Source organism: Alligator mississippiensis, chromosome 5, assembly GCF_030867095.1.
Source record: "Alligator mississippiensis isolate rAllMis1 chromosome 5, rAllMis1, whole genome shotgun sequence".
NCBI classification, from domain to species: Eukaryota; Metazoa; Chordata; order Crocodylia; family Alligatoridae; genus Alligator; species Alligator mississippiensis.
In genome coordinates, this window is record NC_081828.1 from 80211455 (window position 1) to 80226992 (window position 15538).

The following is a 15538-nucleotide window of genomic DNA, read 5'->3' on the forward strand; positions in this document are numbered from 1 at the left end:
AAAAAAATAGAAAATAGTGTTCCAAGGATATCCTAGAAACCACGGAACCTGTAATAGGCAAATAATCCAAGAATACTTTTTAATGTCTTGGTGAGGGCTTTTTCTTCGCTGTATTTGAAAAAAAATACATAAAAAGTTAAATCTGAAAAAACAATACTAGCTTGACCAAGTTACTTATTTCTGACCTGTAAAGTTAATCATCTTTCAGATGTTATCCTGAAAACAAAACAACGTATAGATAAGAAAGTGCCTGAATGTTGGTGGTACTTACTTTTGATTTAGAACAGCAATGCAACAGCTTGTTTGAGGAGTGGGTATTGGTTGACTGTTGAAGTCATGCAGATTTACATCCAATAATAAGCATCATGAACAGTTTAAAAGCAAGTTTATTTCCCCCTCTTCTTCATTTATGAAATAGGAACTTTATTTATAGGTTTCATCATTAACTTACTTTCTTACAATTCACATAAAAAGAACTGAATCATTAAATAACTGCCTTCCCCTTCAGACCACTTCACTTCAGTTCATGCAAGGAATAAAAATTAAGTCAGTTAGCTAAACGCTTCTGTATAAATTAAATACATATTTCCACATCTAGCGTATTGCACATGTATCCTTTTCCCTTTGTGCAAAATATACTTAACTATACATTTTCAAAATAAAAGAAGATTTATCTTAAAAGTTAACTGGAACACCAAATTCAGAATCCATTAAAATGCGTCAATAACCAAAGCTCATCAGAAAGTTTTGTTCTTTTGTTTTTTCAATAATTAAACCTGGAACTATTTGAAAAAATGGGGAATCATTTTCAAGGCATAACTCAAAGGATCATCCACTTTCTTGCAAAAGTAGCTTTGAGAAAGAGATGTTAACCCAAGACTTTTCTCAAACTGCGCTTTTTTTCAATGTTAACTGTAATTATGAAGAACTAGTTCTTTTGTTTAAAATGGTTTGACACACAAGTAATGAAAAACAGACAAGGTGACACAACATGTTCTTGAAGGTGGAATGTTCTTCCTGGTGAACATTCATTCAGTCTCCATAAAACTAATCCCACCCCTTCACCTTTTGGGACTAGTACCCTTTGTTGCTACCATTCAAAATGATACTTGCCTCTTCACTTTTCTCTCTCCCTGAACAGGTGAACAGCGTTGTTCTCCCTGCCAGTTACCCCTCCCCACTGGCCACTTCAGCAGCAGGTGCTACAAGCTCAGACGCAGCAAGTCCTTTCTCAGCTCCAACACCGATCACATCTTGTAATGAAGTGAGCAAAGTGGGTGGGGCCAGAGGGAGATAACTTGTATAAGCACAAACAGAAAGCAGGGGGAAGACAGTGGTAGACAGCAATGCCTACAGCATACCTGAGACATTATGCCAACCTACTCTTAAAATGACCGCACACTTTTTTTTTTTTTTTTACCTCCACTACACTGTAACCCTCAAAAATGATGAATCCAGATAGCTCTCAGCAGTGTTATAGATATCTCTAGTAGGTATAACATATGTCAAAGCTGTTTGTCCCTCACAAGCCAATCATAACCAGGGCTCCCATTCTTTAGTCAGTATTACTTTTGGTTACTTTTCAAGTCTGAAAAAAATGTTTCAGGGGAGACATTTCTGTTTGCTGACGGAAAAGCAAAACCTCCACTCTGTGACATTTCAGTGTCTTCTTCTGCCCGAGCCTGTGCCTCAAGAAGAGCATCAGACCTTCCATTTTCAGCAGGGCTTAGGACCTCATCAGAGATGACCAGTCTGTCTTTGTCTCTAGATTGCTTTGGAGCGGTGCTATTCATCATGGGATTCTCATGGAGATTTTCCTGATGAGACCTATTTAGCGATTGGTCACAGTTAGGCTGCGAGTCTGCTGGGAAGCAAATAGAAAGTGAATGTTCTGAGAGCTAGACTTCTAAAACCAGATTTGGTCCCCAAACACACTAAAGCAACATTTTACTTTTTCTTTAAAAAAAATGCAAAATAAAATACAAAGTCTGAAAACTATTTGAATTCTTGATTAGCAGAAGAAAAAGTGGTACACCATTTTAATATTAGATACCTTGTGAAAATTGTGTTTCCTTCTCCATGAACTAAGTGTTTTTTTGGGAAAAAAAATGCTCTGCTTTATATACAATAGTCAGAGTAATATAATAAATGGTGACAGTGAATTGTAATAGCCTATATTTTCAAAAGTTAAGATCAAATATAATGCTTGCATTTTTCAGACCCAAAATGATTAATTTATGATTTGTTAAGGTATAGCAGTTTGGAACTTTTTATAAAGTTATAATGCAGATGCTTGGATACCAACTTAACTAAGCTACACAAAAACCCAATTCTTATAGCTTCAAGAAAACAAGTTGTGTGTAATAATACCACACATGCATATTAGCAATGAACATATTAGGCAGGGCTTGTTACTAATAAGTCCATATTTGCCAACCATAACTTTTACTGGTGGTATACATCTACCAATATCACCTATTTTAGAATAGGAAATAGGTGTGTTAAGTTGGCAAGTGCTGGGTGCTTAGACAACACATTTGTAGCAAAATTTTAATTTAAGAAATACAAACAACAATAATCCACACAAGCAAATTATTTTCAGAACTTATCTTAGTATGGATATTCAGGCTAAAAACAGGGCCCTCATGAACATGGATGCAAACTCCACTAAAATCAGGGCTCAATATGGGTTTTAAACCTTTCTCCTGAAAACACTGAAAATAGCTGACCACATTACACTTTCAAAAAGAGAGAAGAACTAACCTGCAGTATGAAGGTCCAAGCTATGTTCTCAGGATATGTCCAGGTCAATACTGGGCTGGATGAATATTTAGAGCTTAAGAAAAAAAAAACACCACTATCATTCCTCTATAAATAAAAAAAAGAGCACTGTAACAACTTACCTCTCAAGTTTATCGTTTCAGCTGCATTTACTTCTATGTTCTGATTACTATTGTGACAGGTAGTTTCTTTGGGTCTTTTTGGCACAGTCTTAAAAAAAAAAAAAGAAGGGAAGGAGTGTAAATTGACTTCAGACACCACAGATTGTCAAGGCACTGGGCTGAGTCCAAGTCCAGTGCAATATGTTGCTACTTCAGTCAGTCTTTCACACTGACAAAAGTGATCTCCCCTAAAAGCTATTTGATCCCCACTAAAAGAAACTCCTCCAAGAGACCAATATAGAGTAAACAAATGAGAAGTCAGTCACATTGTAAAAGCTCAACATATGTCCTAGAATACAGGATGACCATTTCTTCACTTTTTAATCTGAGGGCCATTCTCTAGAGTTTATAGGACTGTAAGCAACTAGGAGCATGGTATAATACACTAGGAGGAACCCTGGTCAGACTGAGAGAGCCAGAGCTATCCTTTAGCAATGGAAGCTTAATTAAACAACTCAGTCCAAAAGGTGGCCCACCACCACACAGCTACCCCTTCCCCACCCAATTCCCCCTGCTGCCAATTGCCATCACTCTTCTGGCTTGGTGGGCCAGACATTGGACATGTTTAAATCAGTAGGTCCAGATTTTCTTCACCTGAGGGTGCTGAGGGAATTGGCAGGGGCTATAGCAGGGCACCTGGCATGGCTCTATGAGTGCTTGTGGGGCTCTGGCCAGGTACCTGAGGATTGTAAAAGGGCCAATATGGTCCCCATTTACAAGAAGGAGAGAAAGGAGGACCCCGGCAATTATAGGCCAATCAGTCTTACCTCGGTCCTTGGGAAGACCTTTGAGAAAATTATCAAGAAGCACATCTGCAGGGACTCAGCAGGGGAGATAATGCTCAGGGGCAACCAACATGGGTTCACTGAGAGCAGGTCCTGTCTGACTAACCTGGTTTCTTTTTATGATCAGGTCACAAAGTCCCTGGATGAGGGTGTCAAGGTGGATGGTGTCTTCTTGAACTTTAAGAAGCCCTTTGACATGGTTTCCCACCACGTTCTCTTAAAAAAAAACTTGGCAACTGGCATTGATGCCTACACAGTCAGATGGGTGGCAAGTTGGCTAGACGGTCGCACCCAGAGAGTGGTGCTGGACAGGTTGTTTTCAACCTGCAGGGATGTAGGCCATGGAGTCCCCCAGGGCTCGGTCCTGGGGCCTGTACTGTTTAACATCTTTATCAGCAATCTGGATGTGAGTGTGGAATGCACACTGTCCAAACTCGCTCACAACACCAAGTTGTGGGGCGAGGTGGGAACGCTGGAGGCGAGGGACAGAATCCAGCTAGATCTAGACAGGTTACAGAGGTGGGCGGATGAGAATAGGATGAAATTCAATGCGAACAAGTGCAAGGTGCTGCATCTAGGGAGAAGGAACCTGCAACACACCTATAGGCTGGGGAACACCCTTCTTGTCAACATGGTGGCAGAAAGGGATCTTGGAGTCACTGTTGACTCCAGGATAAACATGAACCGCCAATGCGAGGAAGCAGTCAGTAAGGCTAACCGCACCTTGTTGTGCATCCACAGATGCATCACAAGCAGGTCCAGGGAGGTGATCCTCCCCATCTATGCAGCATCGGTCAGGCTGCAGTTGGAGTGCTGTGTCCAGTTCTGGGCACCACACTTCAACAGGGATGTGGCTAGCATTGAGAGGGTCCAGAGGAGGGCCACTCCCATGGTCCAGGGGCAGCAGGGCAGGCCCTATCAAGAGAGGCTAAAAAGGGCCTGAACCTATTCAGCCTCCACAAGAGAAGGCTGAGAGGGGATCTGGTGGCTGTTTACAAACTCACCGGGGGGACCAGTGGGAATTAGGAGAAGCTCTGTTCCCCTGGGCACCACCTGGGGTTACTAAGAATAGCGGCCACAAATTGTTAGAAGATTCAAGCTGGACATCAGGAGACATTACTTTACAGTTAGGGCTGCCAGGCTCTGGAATGGGCTCCCAAGTGAGGTGGTGCTCTCTCCTACCTTGGGGGTCTTCAAGAGGAGGCTGGACAGATATTTGGCTGGGATGATATGATCCTGGCACCTGTTCCTGCCTGGAGCAGGGGGTCAGACCTAATGATCTGTTTAGGTTCCTTCTGACCCTAGGTACTAGGATAAAGATCTCTTTGCAGGCTGCACTGGATCCACTGACTACAGGCTTCTGACTCCCTGCATCTTCCTGCCGAACAGTGGCCATTATTGAAGGCTGCAGAGGAGGATACAGAGAGAGCACTGCTATAGATGGTGATGAAATGACCTGCCCATAGGGCAAGTGCAATTACAATTGCAATTAGTGGCCACTCTTGCTACCAATTCAGTTTAGGGGCAAAATTCCCACTGGCTTCAGAGCCTTTAGTGGCGTAGCTACATCCCAAAGGTTTTATATCCCTTTAAAAGCACATTTAATATTAAGGCAGATGTTCTTATTATGTATGTAACAGTTAAAGCCTTTTGTGATAGCTGCTTTGAGTATCCTGTTCCCAGATCCTCCTGGTTGTTGGAAAAGTGTGCATAGGAAAATCTTGTCTATTCTGTTCTCCTTCTCCCCCACCCATGGTTCTTTGTACTTTAGTCTCCCAAGAACATGAGCGTCTGGCTATGCAACTTGGCATGACTATTCCCAGGAGCAGCATGACACCAACATGACTTCTGACTGTTTCATTCTTGTTCATGGAAATCTAAATAGCAGAAGTGAAACTAACCAAAACATCACTCACCTGTTCCTTGCAGAGCAATTGTAGTCTTCTAGCAGATATAGTCAAAGTTATTTGCATTTTTGTAAAAAGAGTATTTTTAGTTCCTCTATGAAAACAATAATCCCCCCCCCCCCAAAAAAAACCCCCAACAACCCCCCCCCCCCCAAAATAACCCGGGAGACGTGCATAGTGAGTGAAAGGCTTTTTTTAAGCCCAATGCAAAATTTAAGCAATGTGTTTCACAATCAAATCAAGGACAGTGAAGACACTAGTGTCACCACTTCCAGTCACTAAGATTTTGCATATATATTTTTAAAACCTCTTTGCATATTTTCCATACAGATCCATCCACATCCTTCTGTGCCCTCCTGTCTTTTATCACAAAAAACATGTAGCTGTAAAAATCAGTAAGTGAACAATAAATTGCAGTTTTTCACTAAGGTTCAGCACACTTTGTGGTTTGCCTGCTTGAAAAAACAATCATCTACAATAAATTTTTCTGTGACAATGAACAGACTGTTTACTGTAAAGTACTAGAAAGGGAGAAAGGGCAAGCAATGTTAACATCTGATAAGGATGAAAATGAGAGATTCCCTGAATAAAAATAGCAGCATATTAGATGGTATATTCCTTTAGTTTAGCAATTCTCTCTCTCATGCTTGGCAAATGTCTTGCATTGGAAAGCTTTTCCAACTCTATCCAAACTATGCAGTGGGTCCAATCCTTGCCTCTAGAAAATTTCACACACTTTCAGCATAAATACTAGGACTGTGCGGAGCTTTGGTCGCTGGTTCAATTCAGCGGAGATTCGGCCCAATTTGGCAGCCGAATCTCCAAATCCAAATCAAATCGGGAGACCCTTTAATCTCTCTGAATCGATTCGGAGAGATTCAATGATTTGGACATAGACACAGCTTTAAATGTTTTTTCTACATACCTCAAGGTACCAGGCAGCTTGTGAATGCCGAGATGATGGGGCAGATGTAGCATCCCATGGGAACATGGGGGGGCAGCGCGCTCAGCGGCAGATCCAGAAGTGGGCCAGAAGCACTTTTGGGTCTGCTGCAGAGCATATGAGGGATGCCCCCCCCCCCCCCAGCTTAGTGACTGGTGCCTCCTGGGTCTGGGGGGCACCCAGGGTCCCCCCTGCAGCCAATCACGGAGCCGTGGGGGGGGGGGGGGGGCGATCCTCTGCATGCTTGGCGGCAGACCTGGAAGCGGACCAGAAATACTTCCATTTGATTTCCGGGTCCACTGGTGAGCACACCGGGGGGGGGGCTGTGCTCCTGTGGGATGCTCCATGCACCCCACCATCTCAGCGCTCATGAGCCATGCCTGGCACCTTGAGGTATGTTGAAGAGACATTTAAAGCCATGTCTATGGCCAAATTGAATCAGCATTGAATCTTCAGATTTGGCAGAATCTAACCAGGACATCAATCTGAATCAATTAATCGAATTACTGTCCTCCAAATCAGACTGAATCCGAAACAAATATGGTCCACTTCACACACCCGTAATAAATACTAGTAATGGAAGACCAGTATCTCCTTTCAATATTGGAACAGTTTGCAGACACCATGGAGATACCAAGGCACCTATATTTGGAGTCCTTTAATTTGGAGCCATAAAATTTCCCAAGTGTTTCTTTTTTGCACTCTTTAGCAAAAATTGTGTTATCCATGATGCTGCTGGCTAAAAGGAAAAGCAAAACAAGGGGTCAGAAGATTGTTCTGGTGTTTTCCACCTCACTACCCATGCTCAGAAAAGCTAGGGTATAATGTTTTGTGAACAAAAGACTCACATGGCCTGCTTGCAACTGAAATTTTTGGGCTCTTCTAGGGCTGTTATAAGCTAAATTGGCATGATTTTTAACTGATTCAGGGAATATCTGCTCAAGGTGCCTGACAGTCAGTCTAATAACCCCATAAAATAGATGTTTTGTCATTTCCTGGGGCTATCATGCATTTCCTGTTGGGTAAAGCTTAGAGACCCAGCATGTCCTCTGACAAATAAGCCTCTACATGCTATATTAATTATTTCTTATTTTTCTGTTAGCTGTGCCAAATACGTTTGGTCTTTCCAAACTCTACTAATTTTATAAAAAAGTGAAATGACTGAAAGATAACAAACAGTTCTCTATAGCAGGGATTAACAACTTGTTAGGAGTAGCAGGCTATGTTAACAGAGCTAGATCCAAAGGTGGGTTGCCACTTCAGACCTGGCCACTGCTGCCCCTGCTCCAACTCAACCCTGCCACCCTCCCTTCCCTTCTCTCCCCCCCACCCCAACACAATGCTAGCTGCCACTGAATCACTGCTAATATCCCCATGTCCATAGGTTATATCCAAATACCCGATGAAACGGATAGAGACATTCTACAGGTACTATCAGTCCTCCAGCATCCCACAGCATTCTATTCTTCCTACCTGTGACAAGCCATAGGCTATGTTGGGATGACTCCCAAAGCCCCAGACCTCCCCTCACCATTCTGCTGGGCACCTGCAGGGAACAGACTAGATTTTTCCTTTAGTAACGCCTCACCCCAGAAAATCTAAATCTCTCCAGCTCCTGACCAGACAGACCCTGCAGCTCCAGTAGGAAGCCCGCCAGTTTATAGAATATATGCCATTGGTTTGCAAACTTTATAGATCCTCATCACAGAGGCAAAGTATCGGTTATTGTCAATTGCTCTAAAATTCACTCTTGCTACTAACAATCAGCAAGGTATTCACAACATCCATAAAGTTTATTATACAAGAGAGATAGGTCATATGAGGAAAAAGTAACCATTAGATGTGGAACACAAAATGCAAAGAGGTACAAATAAATAAAAGAAAACGTCACTGTTTCTCTATATAGCACCATGAACATCATGTGCTTCCTGAGGCTGGGAAGGCACAGCAACCACCCACAGGCAGTGGTGGCGGGGGCGTTGTGGCAACAAGCAGGTTGCTCCTGCAGGCAGCTGCAGTAGTGTCAGTGGCAAGGAGGTGGGGTGGTGACTGCCCACAGGCACTGCCAGCAGTGGCGGCCAATCTCTGAGGGTGCACATATACCTGCGTGCAACCCTTACACATCACCAATGTATAGCACCAACATCTAGCATTTTTCCTTCAATGTTTTCCTCAGCCAACAGTCCTGCCAGATTACTGTTGGCACTGGCTTTATAACCCAGATACCTTGTTCCAGGTGGACCCAAACCCTCAGACTGACCACAACCTCTCCTTTCAATAATAGGCAAATTTTATTGATACACAGTGACAGCAGATGAGAATAATGCAAACTGTTCTATATCTACCAGTCCCACAGTTCACAGAGTCAAGGTACAGCTTCACTCTAAGGTTTTCTCTTGAAGGTCATATGTCAGTAGCCTGGAGATTGGAGGCCAAGGTTAACCCCACCCCTTAAGTGGGGTGGATGAGATAGGCTGATGGTGTGCTTTTTGCCCATGGTGGCCTCAGGTCCCCCTCTCAGGGACCCTCTGTTGCTCTGAAATCCCTACTTTTGTATTTTTTTCCCTCTGGGATGACTTCATCCTTGGGCATCACTGATTGCTTTCCCTGTGGTCATCACACTGTCCAGTTCTGTCTATCAATATGTTGCTTTGTTTCACAAACCCATCACATGCACACATCCTGATTTGGGCTTTTTCTGTTTCTCCTCCTAATTTAGTCCATCTACCAAAACCAGAAATACCAAGGGCTCTGCACTTGGGCACGGTGACCTGGTGTCACCTTATCTCATATTATGGAACAGTGTGGAACATGCCTTCAATTTCCCAGCCTGTTCATCTGCTTGCTGCTTGCCTGTGTTAGACATAGCAGGCCTTGAAGAGACCATCACAAACAGGCTTTTAGAAATCAATTAACCCTTCCTGTTGCCCTGGGTCATTATTCTAATGCATATCTACTTTATCTACAAGCCAGTTCCCAAAACCAAACCTCTAATACCATTTTTGAGCCATCAATTATCAGGTTATCCCCAGTTTTCTCTAGCTGAGGGACCAGAAGACTTTCTTAAGTCCTGGGATTCCGAGGCACCATTGCCTCTCCAAAGGGATCACATAAATACTTTATTTTTCTATTCAATTCTCAGAGATCATGTGTATTATGACTCCCTTCCCCTAGAGAGGCTGTCATGTGCCCAGTCAGGAATCTGTCCTGACTCAATATTGTATTCAAGGATATTATATATAATTACATTTTCATTATATATCCTTGAAAAAGAGACATCTCTCTTCTCCTTCCAAAGATAAACTTCTAAACTCCCCTATTGTTTCATTCTATTCAAGAAGATGGAAATATTAAAAACTCTACATGAGATTTCCTTCTGTGTTTAGGTTTTTCCTGTTAAGGGTTTTTTCCTTAGAAATGTAACCAGCCACTGTTTGAAGTGAATGCCTCTAACTTCTCACAAAATAGAGCCTTGTCACTTTCCTGGCTGATAGATATGCATACCATTTCTAGGCGTATACTCTAGAGGTTAATTTTTACCCTGTAGGTCTTGGTTTTTCTGAGTAGCCATAGTCTGAAAATGAACACTTCTGGCCCTTGATTTAGCAATCAATTCACAGCTTGCTTTAAGTCACGTGATAAGTATACAATAATACATTCATACCTACCACTAATAGCTCATACAAACACAAAAATGAAAGCTACATTTGGTTTTATAACACCTAGGAGGGAAAGGAAGGGGAGGGAAGGGAAGGAGAACAGGATGAACAGTCCCCGATCACAGCCCCAGAGGGAGAGGAGTATAGCTGCAAGACTGAGCAACCCCACATCATCCCCTGACTGGACAGGACACTGCTGAATGCCTTCACAACTTTGTAGTGCTCCAGCTAGTACACTCTATATGTCTGTTTGTGCCTGGCACAACTACATTTTTATAGTGCTTCAAAATGCTGTGGCACTTGCAGTGTGACAAACACAAGTCTGTCCACAGTCTAAGAGAACCTAAGATACAAGCAAGTACATCTTGCACCTCTCTATTTTAATTAAACGTGTTTAAAAATCCTGCCTGTTGCAAACAGACTTTATATGACAGATAACGCTTATTTGCTGCCTCTGGTGCACTTCTTGGACAGATGTAAATACTTTGTCACAGCAACATGCACCTAGGGATACCCACTTACTAAACCAAAATACTCCTAGCTCTGCCTCCTGTGCTCTGGAGAAGTCATTTTATTTTTTTTCCCTTCTGATTTTCTAGAGAGGACAATTGGCCTGTGACTGCAGCACAGTACTCCAATTCCTGCTACTGTACCAGTCTCAGAGTATGAGGAAAGCTCATTATGTCCATAGACCACACATATATGCCTACATGCACTTACATGCATAGACCATGGTTCCCAGACAATTCAGTTGTCATTTGGTTCACATTTAGCTAAAGAATCAATCAGGTGTTAAAATTCAAGATTAGAGACTTTGCCTAAAACATTACAATGACGCATAAAAGTATGTTCAGAGACAATTTCACATATTAATTTGAAGTTTAACAAAAAGCAACATGAAAAGGACACTAATAATCAAATTATTTAGTTAGTTCATGAATGTCCTGTGCCTCCTGAGGCTGGAGGGGCATGAAAACCGCTTGCAGGAGGCAGCAAGGGGGGGGGGGGGGGGGCAGCGAGTGCCGACTGGAGATTAGCAACCACTCGCAGATGCTGACAGCAGCATCAGCAGTGGCCAGCAGTGATTGGTGACTGCCCGCAGGTGCTGCTGGCGAGGGTGGGGGCTAGCAAGTGGTAACTGCCCACAGTCTCTGCCGGCAGTGTCGGCGGCAGCCACTCTCAGGGGGCGCACGTGCACCCGCATGCACCCCATGCATCACCAATGACTTAGTTTACTTCCTGTATAATCCATCACTTACTTGGTAAGATTGACTGCTAGCTAATTAATTATTTTATGAGTAATTAAGTATTCTCCACTTAAGACATTTCTTGTTGTATTATTACATGAATTGCCCCTTAGTGTTAATTCTTCCGATATACTTCTCAAAATAAAAAAAAAGATAATGTACTGATGACATTTATAAATTTTTAAGGAGACTCTAAATAATTTTAACAATTTCTTCTGGTCTTTTAACTAAAAAGTCTTGTCTTCAGCTCTAAAGATGTCACAAAGAACATGGGAGGGACAATGAATCACATGCTATATTAATAGTTTCAACAATGTGTTGAAGAATCATGACATTGTACCTCTGCTACTACCTATCCAAGATATATCTATCCAAGAACACTATATTTGCTTCAATACGCTGTCATAATAAAGACAGAGCATTTCTGCTTTTAAAAAAAATGAACCAACATTACCTGTGGACTCAGAGACAAACTGGTAAAGGAAGCAACATCTGAAGTTTCAGTGCATATGACACTTGGGGGTTTAATAGAGAGTTGTCCAGCTTCCTGATGCCTTAAAAAGCAATAGAAAAAAAAATTAAAAAAAATAATTATATATGTATCTATATGCATATAATCTCCACTAAAGCAAACAGACAGTTAGGAATAGATTTTTACTCTGCCTGATTTTGCCCAATTCAGGCTGGATTTTGAGGCAGCTTTTTGTGCAGGACTGCAAGTTGGATTATTCTTTACACACAGGTCTTTGGAGCAGTACTTCTTGGCCAAAAGGTTCTCTGTTGAGAAATAAGTCACCCATGCATACAGGGATATTTTACTGGAGTTCCAGAGTTACATGACAAATGAAAGAAAAAACTAATCAGAACAACTGCCTTTTGAAAAAAGTGACTTTTACACAAAAGTTTCACTTACCTCAAAGTCACCATTAGGCCTCTGGCACACATTACACTTGAAGCATAATTAACCAGTTAATCATATCTTAACTAGTTACCTAGCCCACATTAATGAAATTAATGGCATGACAAAACAAGAAATAAGCCAAAATGTGTAACAACATTATGGCTGGTTTTTTTAATCAAGCTACTAATTGAATGTGTGACCAGGGTGATCGGGGCTCCTGGACTCCCATGGGTTCTTCAGGCTGTGAATGCCAATCAACCGATTGCTGCTCCCAGCCTCGGCAGCCCAGAGTTAAGGGCTACAAAGTGCCTATGAGACTTGGAGTTTCGATCAGCTGCTGTTCTTAGCCACAGGGATGCACCAGAGCCCTTGAACCCAGTATGCCCCCTCAGATGAAAGCAGCAGCAGATTGGGGCTCACGGCCTTTGGGGCACAGCCGGGGTATAGGACTCTAGTGAACCCCTGCAGCTGTGAGCCCTTTCAGCCGATCTAGGCTTCCAGCTGCAGGAGTGCACCATGTGCCCCCGTGACTGGGAGCCCACATTAGCTGGTGGGACTCCCAGCCACAGGAGCTTCCTACTTGCTGGGTCAGGGGGAGCCTTGGATCAGGATCCCCCTGCACTGGCAATATGGCAGGATGCAATCTGGTGCCCCATCTAGGTTTGTCATCTCTCTAGCAAACAGCACCACACTAGCTAAATGCACAACAGATGGCTAACAAAGAAGGTAATTTCTACATATACCAAGAAAAGGAATTTCTAATGCTACTCAGAACACAAGCTAACAATTTCAAAATTGGGCTTCTTTAGTTATTTTAATTCATGCCTTTGGTGCTGAATGTGCTTTGATATTCAGATATGCTGAATATAACTGCAAGTTGCGAGTGCCAACCAACTTAGATAAATAAAAGGCACCTTTCAAAATTGAGGTATGTGTGTATATTAAGTGGAGAAGCTGATTTTCTGCCTGGGATGGATGCATCCTGCTTTGATTCTTGCTCCACAGTGCAGCTGCTGTAGTATTACTATTCAGGTAGCTAACGGAGTCTACTGACTTAATGGCTCATTGTTCTTCACTCCACAGGTGTTAACATTTGTGTCTCCATTTTAATGGCCTTGAGGTTCCACTACTCAAGCTAAACATTTTCAGGAAAATTGTGATGTCTTTTAGCTTCTCCTGGTCTCTCCCCTGCTATTTCACAGCCCTGGAGACTCTTTAGATCTTTTCAAAATCATAGATTCAACAATGGAAACCAGTCTTCAGAAGCAACTATGGTTTCAGCTTTACTTAAGCAGGAAAAGGAGTGCAAGTCAACTGAAGATTATGCCCTATCCCTGCTTTATGTAGCCATAATTCAGGTGGGTGGGTGGGTGGCAGAAATTGATCTACTTCTCTTCATTCTGCCCTTCAAAAACAAGGTGTGTATTATACTGGGGCATATAATATGTGATAAAATATGGTACTTTACCTGGTTAGTTCAGGCTCTCACAATTAAAATATTTTAGTGACTTTTCACTTCTTGTTCACAACATGAAAAGATTGTTTATACTTTTTAAACGTTCACTGTTTCCTAACTCTCTTATACAAACATTACATCCCTATTGCAAGCCAATAAAACAAACAAGGCCAGATCTAGGTCTAACCTGAAACAGCTGGTCTCTATGGGCACTTGTACACATGACACTATTAACACTTACATGTGATGAAAATGTCACTGTGTGGCTTAATGGCATCACAGTGTACACATGCAAGACTTTGGGGAGTTTTCAATGAGATTGCATGAGATTTGCAACATTGCAGACTAAACTATATCCAGATGTAGTTTAGTCTGCAACGTTGCAAATTGCAACGATGCAGCTGTCAGCTCACCCCCTGCCTGCTAAAGGCAGAAACAGCAAGGGGCCCGATCCTCTTTTTTTTTTTTTTTTTTTTTTGGCAGAGGGGCAAGCTGCCAGCAGGCTGAGCAGCTCCTGAGCTGCAAGGGGGCCTAGCCATCCCCTCCACAGTGGTAGCATCCCCTGGGCCTGCCTGGGCAGGCTGCTAGCCAGCCAGATACTGCCCTAGCTCAAAGGCAGCAAGTGGCCTGATCCAACTGTTCCCCAATGTGGCAGGGCACTGTTGATGCCTGCCACTTTAAGGGCCTGGGTCTGGTAGCTGCCAGGTGCCTGATGGGGGCAGCCATTTTGAACCCTGGGCTGCCCATATAAACAGGGCAGTTTTGCTGCTGGGGGCCAGGCAACAACATCGCCTGGCAGCTGGACTGCTGGTATCAACTGGAGGTAAGGGAGGAGCTGTAGGGGATGGTTTTGGAGGCTCCTGGTCCTGGGCATGACCTAAAACTGCCCCCTGCTGGGAGTGGGTGACCTGGTGGGGCTCTCAGTGGCGCAGGAGCCCCCAGGAAATGCCAGGCCAGTTACCACCCTGGTGAAAGGTGAGTAGGGGTGCCTTAACCCCAGCCCTCACCTTTGGGAGGGTAGAAATAACATCTGTAGTAGCACCATGACCTGCTGCCCCAGGGGGAGAGTGAGAGTCCCCTGTGAGACCCTGGAGCACCAGTCGTGGTGTGAGGTACCCCAGCTCCTCACATCCAGGAAGGGGGACCCAGGGAGAGACTGTGGGGCTAGTGAGGCTGGCGGTAGAGTGCCCCTCGACTGGTCCAAGCTGGGGTCAGGGCCGAGATGCTCAGAAGGGCCAGGGGCCCACCGTGAGGGGCACCCTGGATCATGGGCCCAGGACCCTGCCTGGCCTTAGAGGTGGGGGTAGGGCCTGTGTATGGCCGAAGGTCCCGAGTGGGAGACCACACCCGAGAGGGAGCCAGCTATGAGAAGCTCGGCAGCCCAGATGAGGGTGGCGTAGGCCACCTGAGTGGAGGGTTCAAAGGAGGGTCCCGCCAGGAAGATTCTGGAGCCCAGTGTGGGGCTGGTGTGCTGGTAACATCTGGATGCCATCTGCGAGGCCTGAGCCATGGTATAGGGGTGATACAGAGCCGTGGGCACCCCCCTAATATCGGGGTGTGAAGAAAAATGGGCAGCCTCCCACTTTATTTACCAACTTATTAACTTCCAACAAGGCGTGGCAGGCAAGATAAGCGGGCGGTGTGCCCAGGGCTGGTGACGGCTGGCCTGAGGAAACCCATGTTGCTACACCCAAGCTC

The 15538-nt window shown here is 43.8% G+C and overlaps 1 protein-coding gene across 6 annotated transcripts in view; it reads right to left on the bottom strand.

The window, feature by feature from the left end:
• Nucleotides 1-368: 368 nt before the first annotated feature.
• Nucleotides 369-15538, bottom strand: part of LOC102576492 (palmitoyltransferase ZDHHC11) — a 65304-nt gene continuing 50134 nt past the window's right edge. For 4 of the 6 annotated variants that reach the window (XM_059728537.1, XM_059728534.1, XM_019485461.2 and 1 more), the window contains 3 exons: nt 11938-12037; nt 2904-2991; nt 369-1864 (listed from right to left, as the gene is read on the bottom strand). In XM_059728537.1, coding sequence (XP_059584520.1) covers nt 1566-1864; nt 2904-2991; nt 11938-12037 — 487 coding nt within the window. In that variant the 3' untranslated portion in view covers nt 369-1565. Of the gene's footprint in view, nt 1865-2763; nt 2819-2903; nt 2992-11937; nt 12038-15538 lie in introns of all 6 variants that reach the window. The other 2 variants (XM_059728536.1, XM_059728533.1) reach the window with 2 other exon arrangements.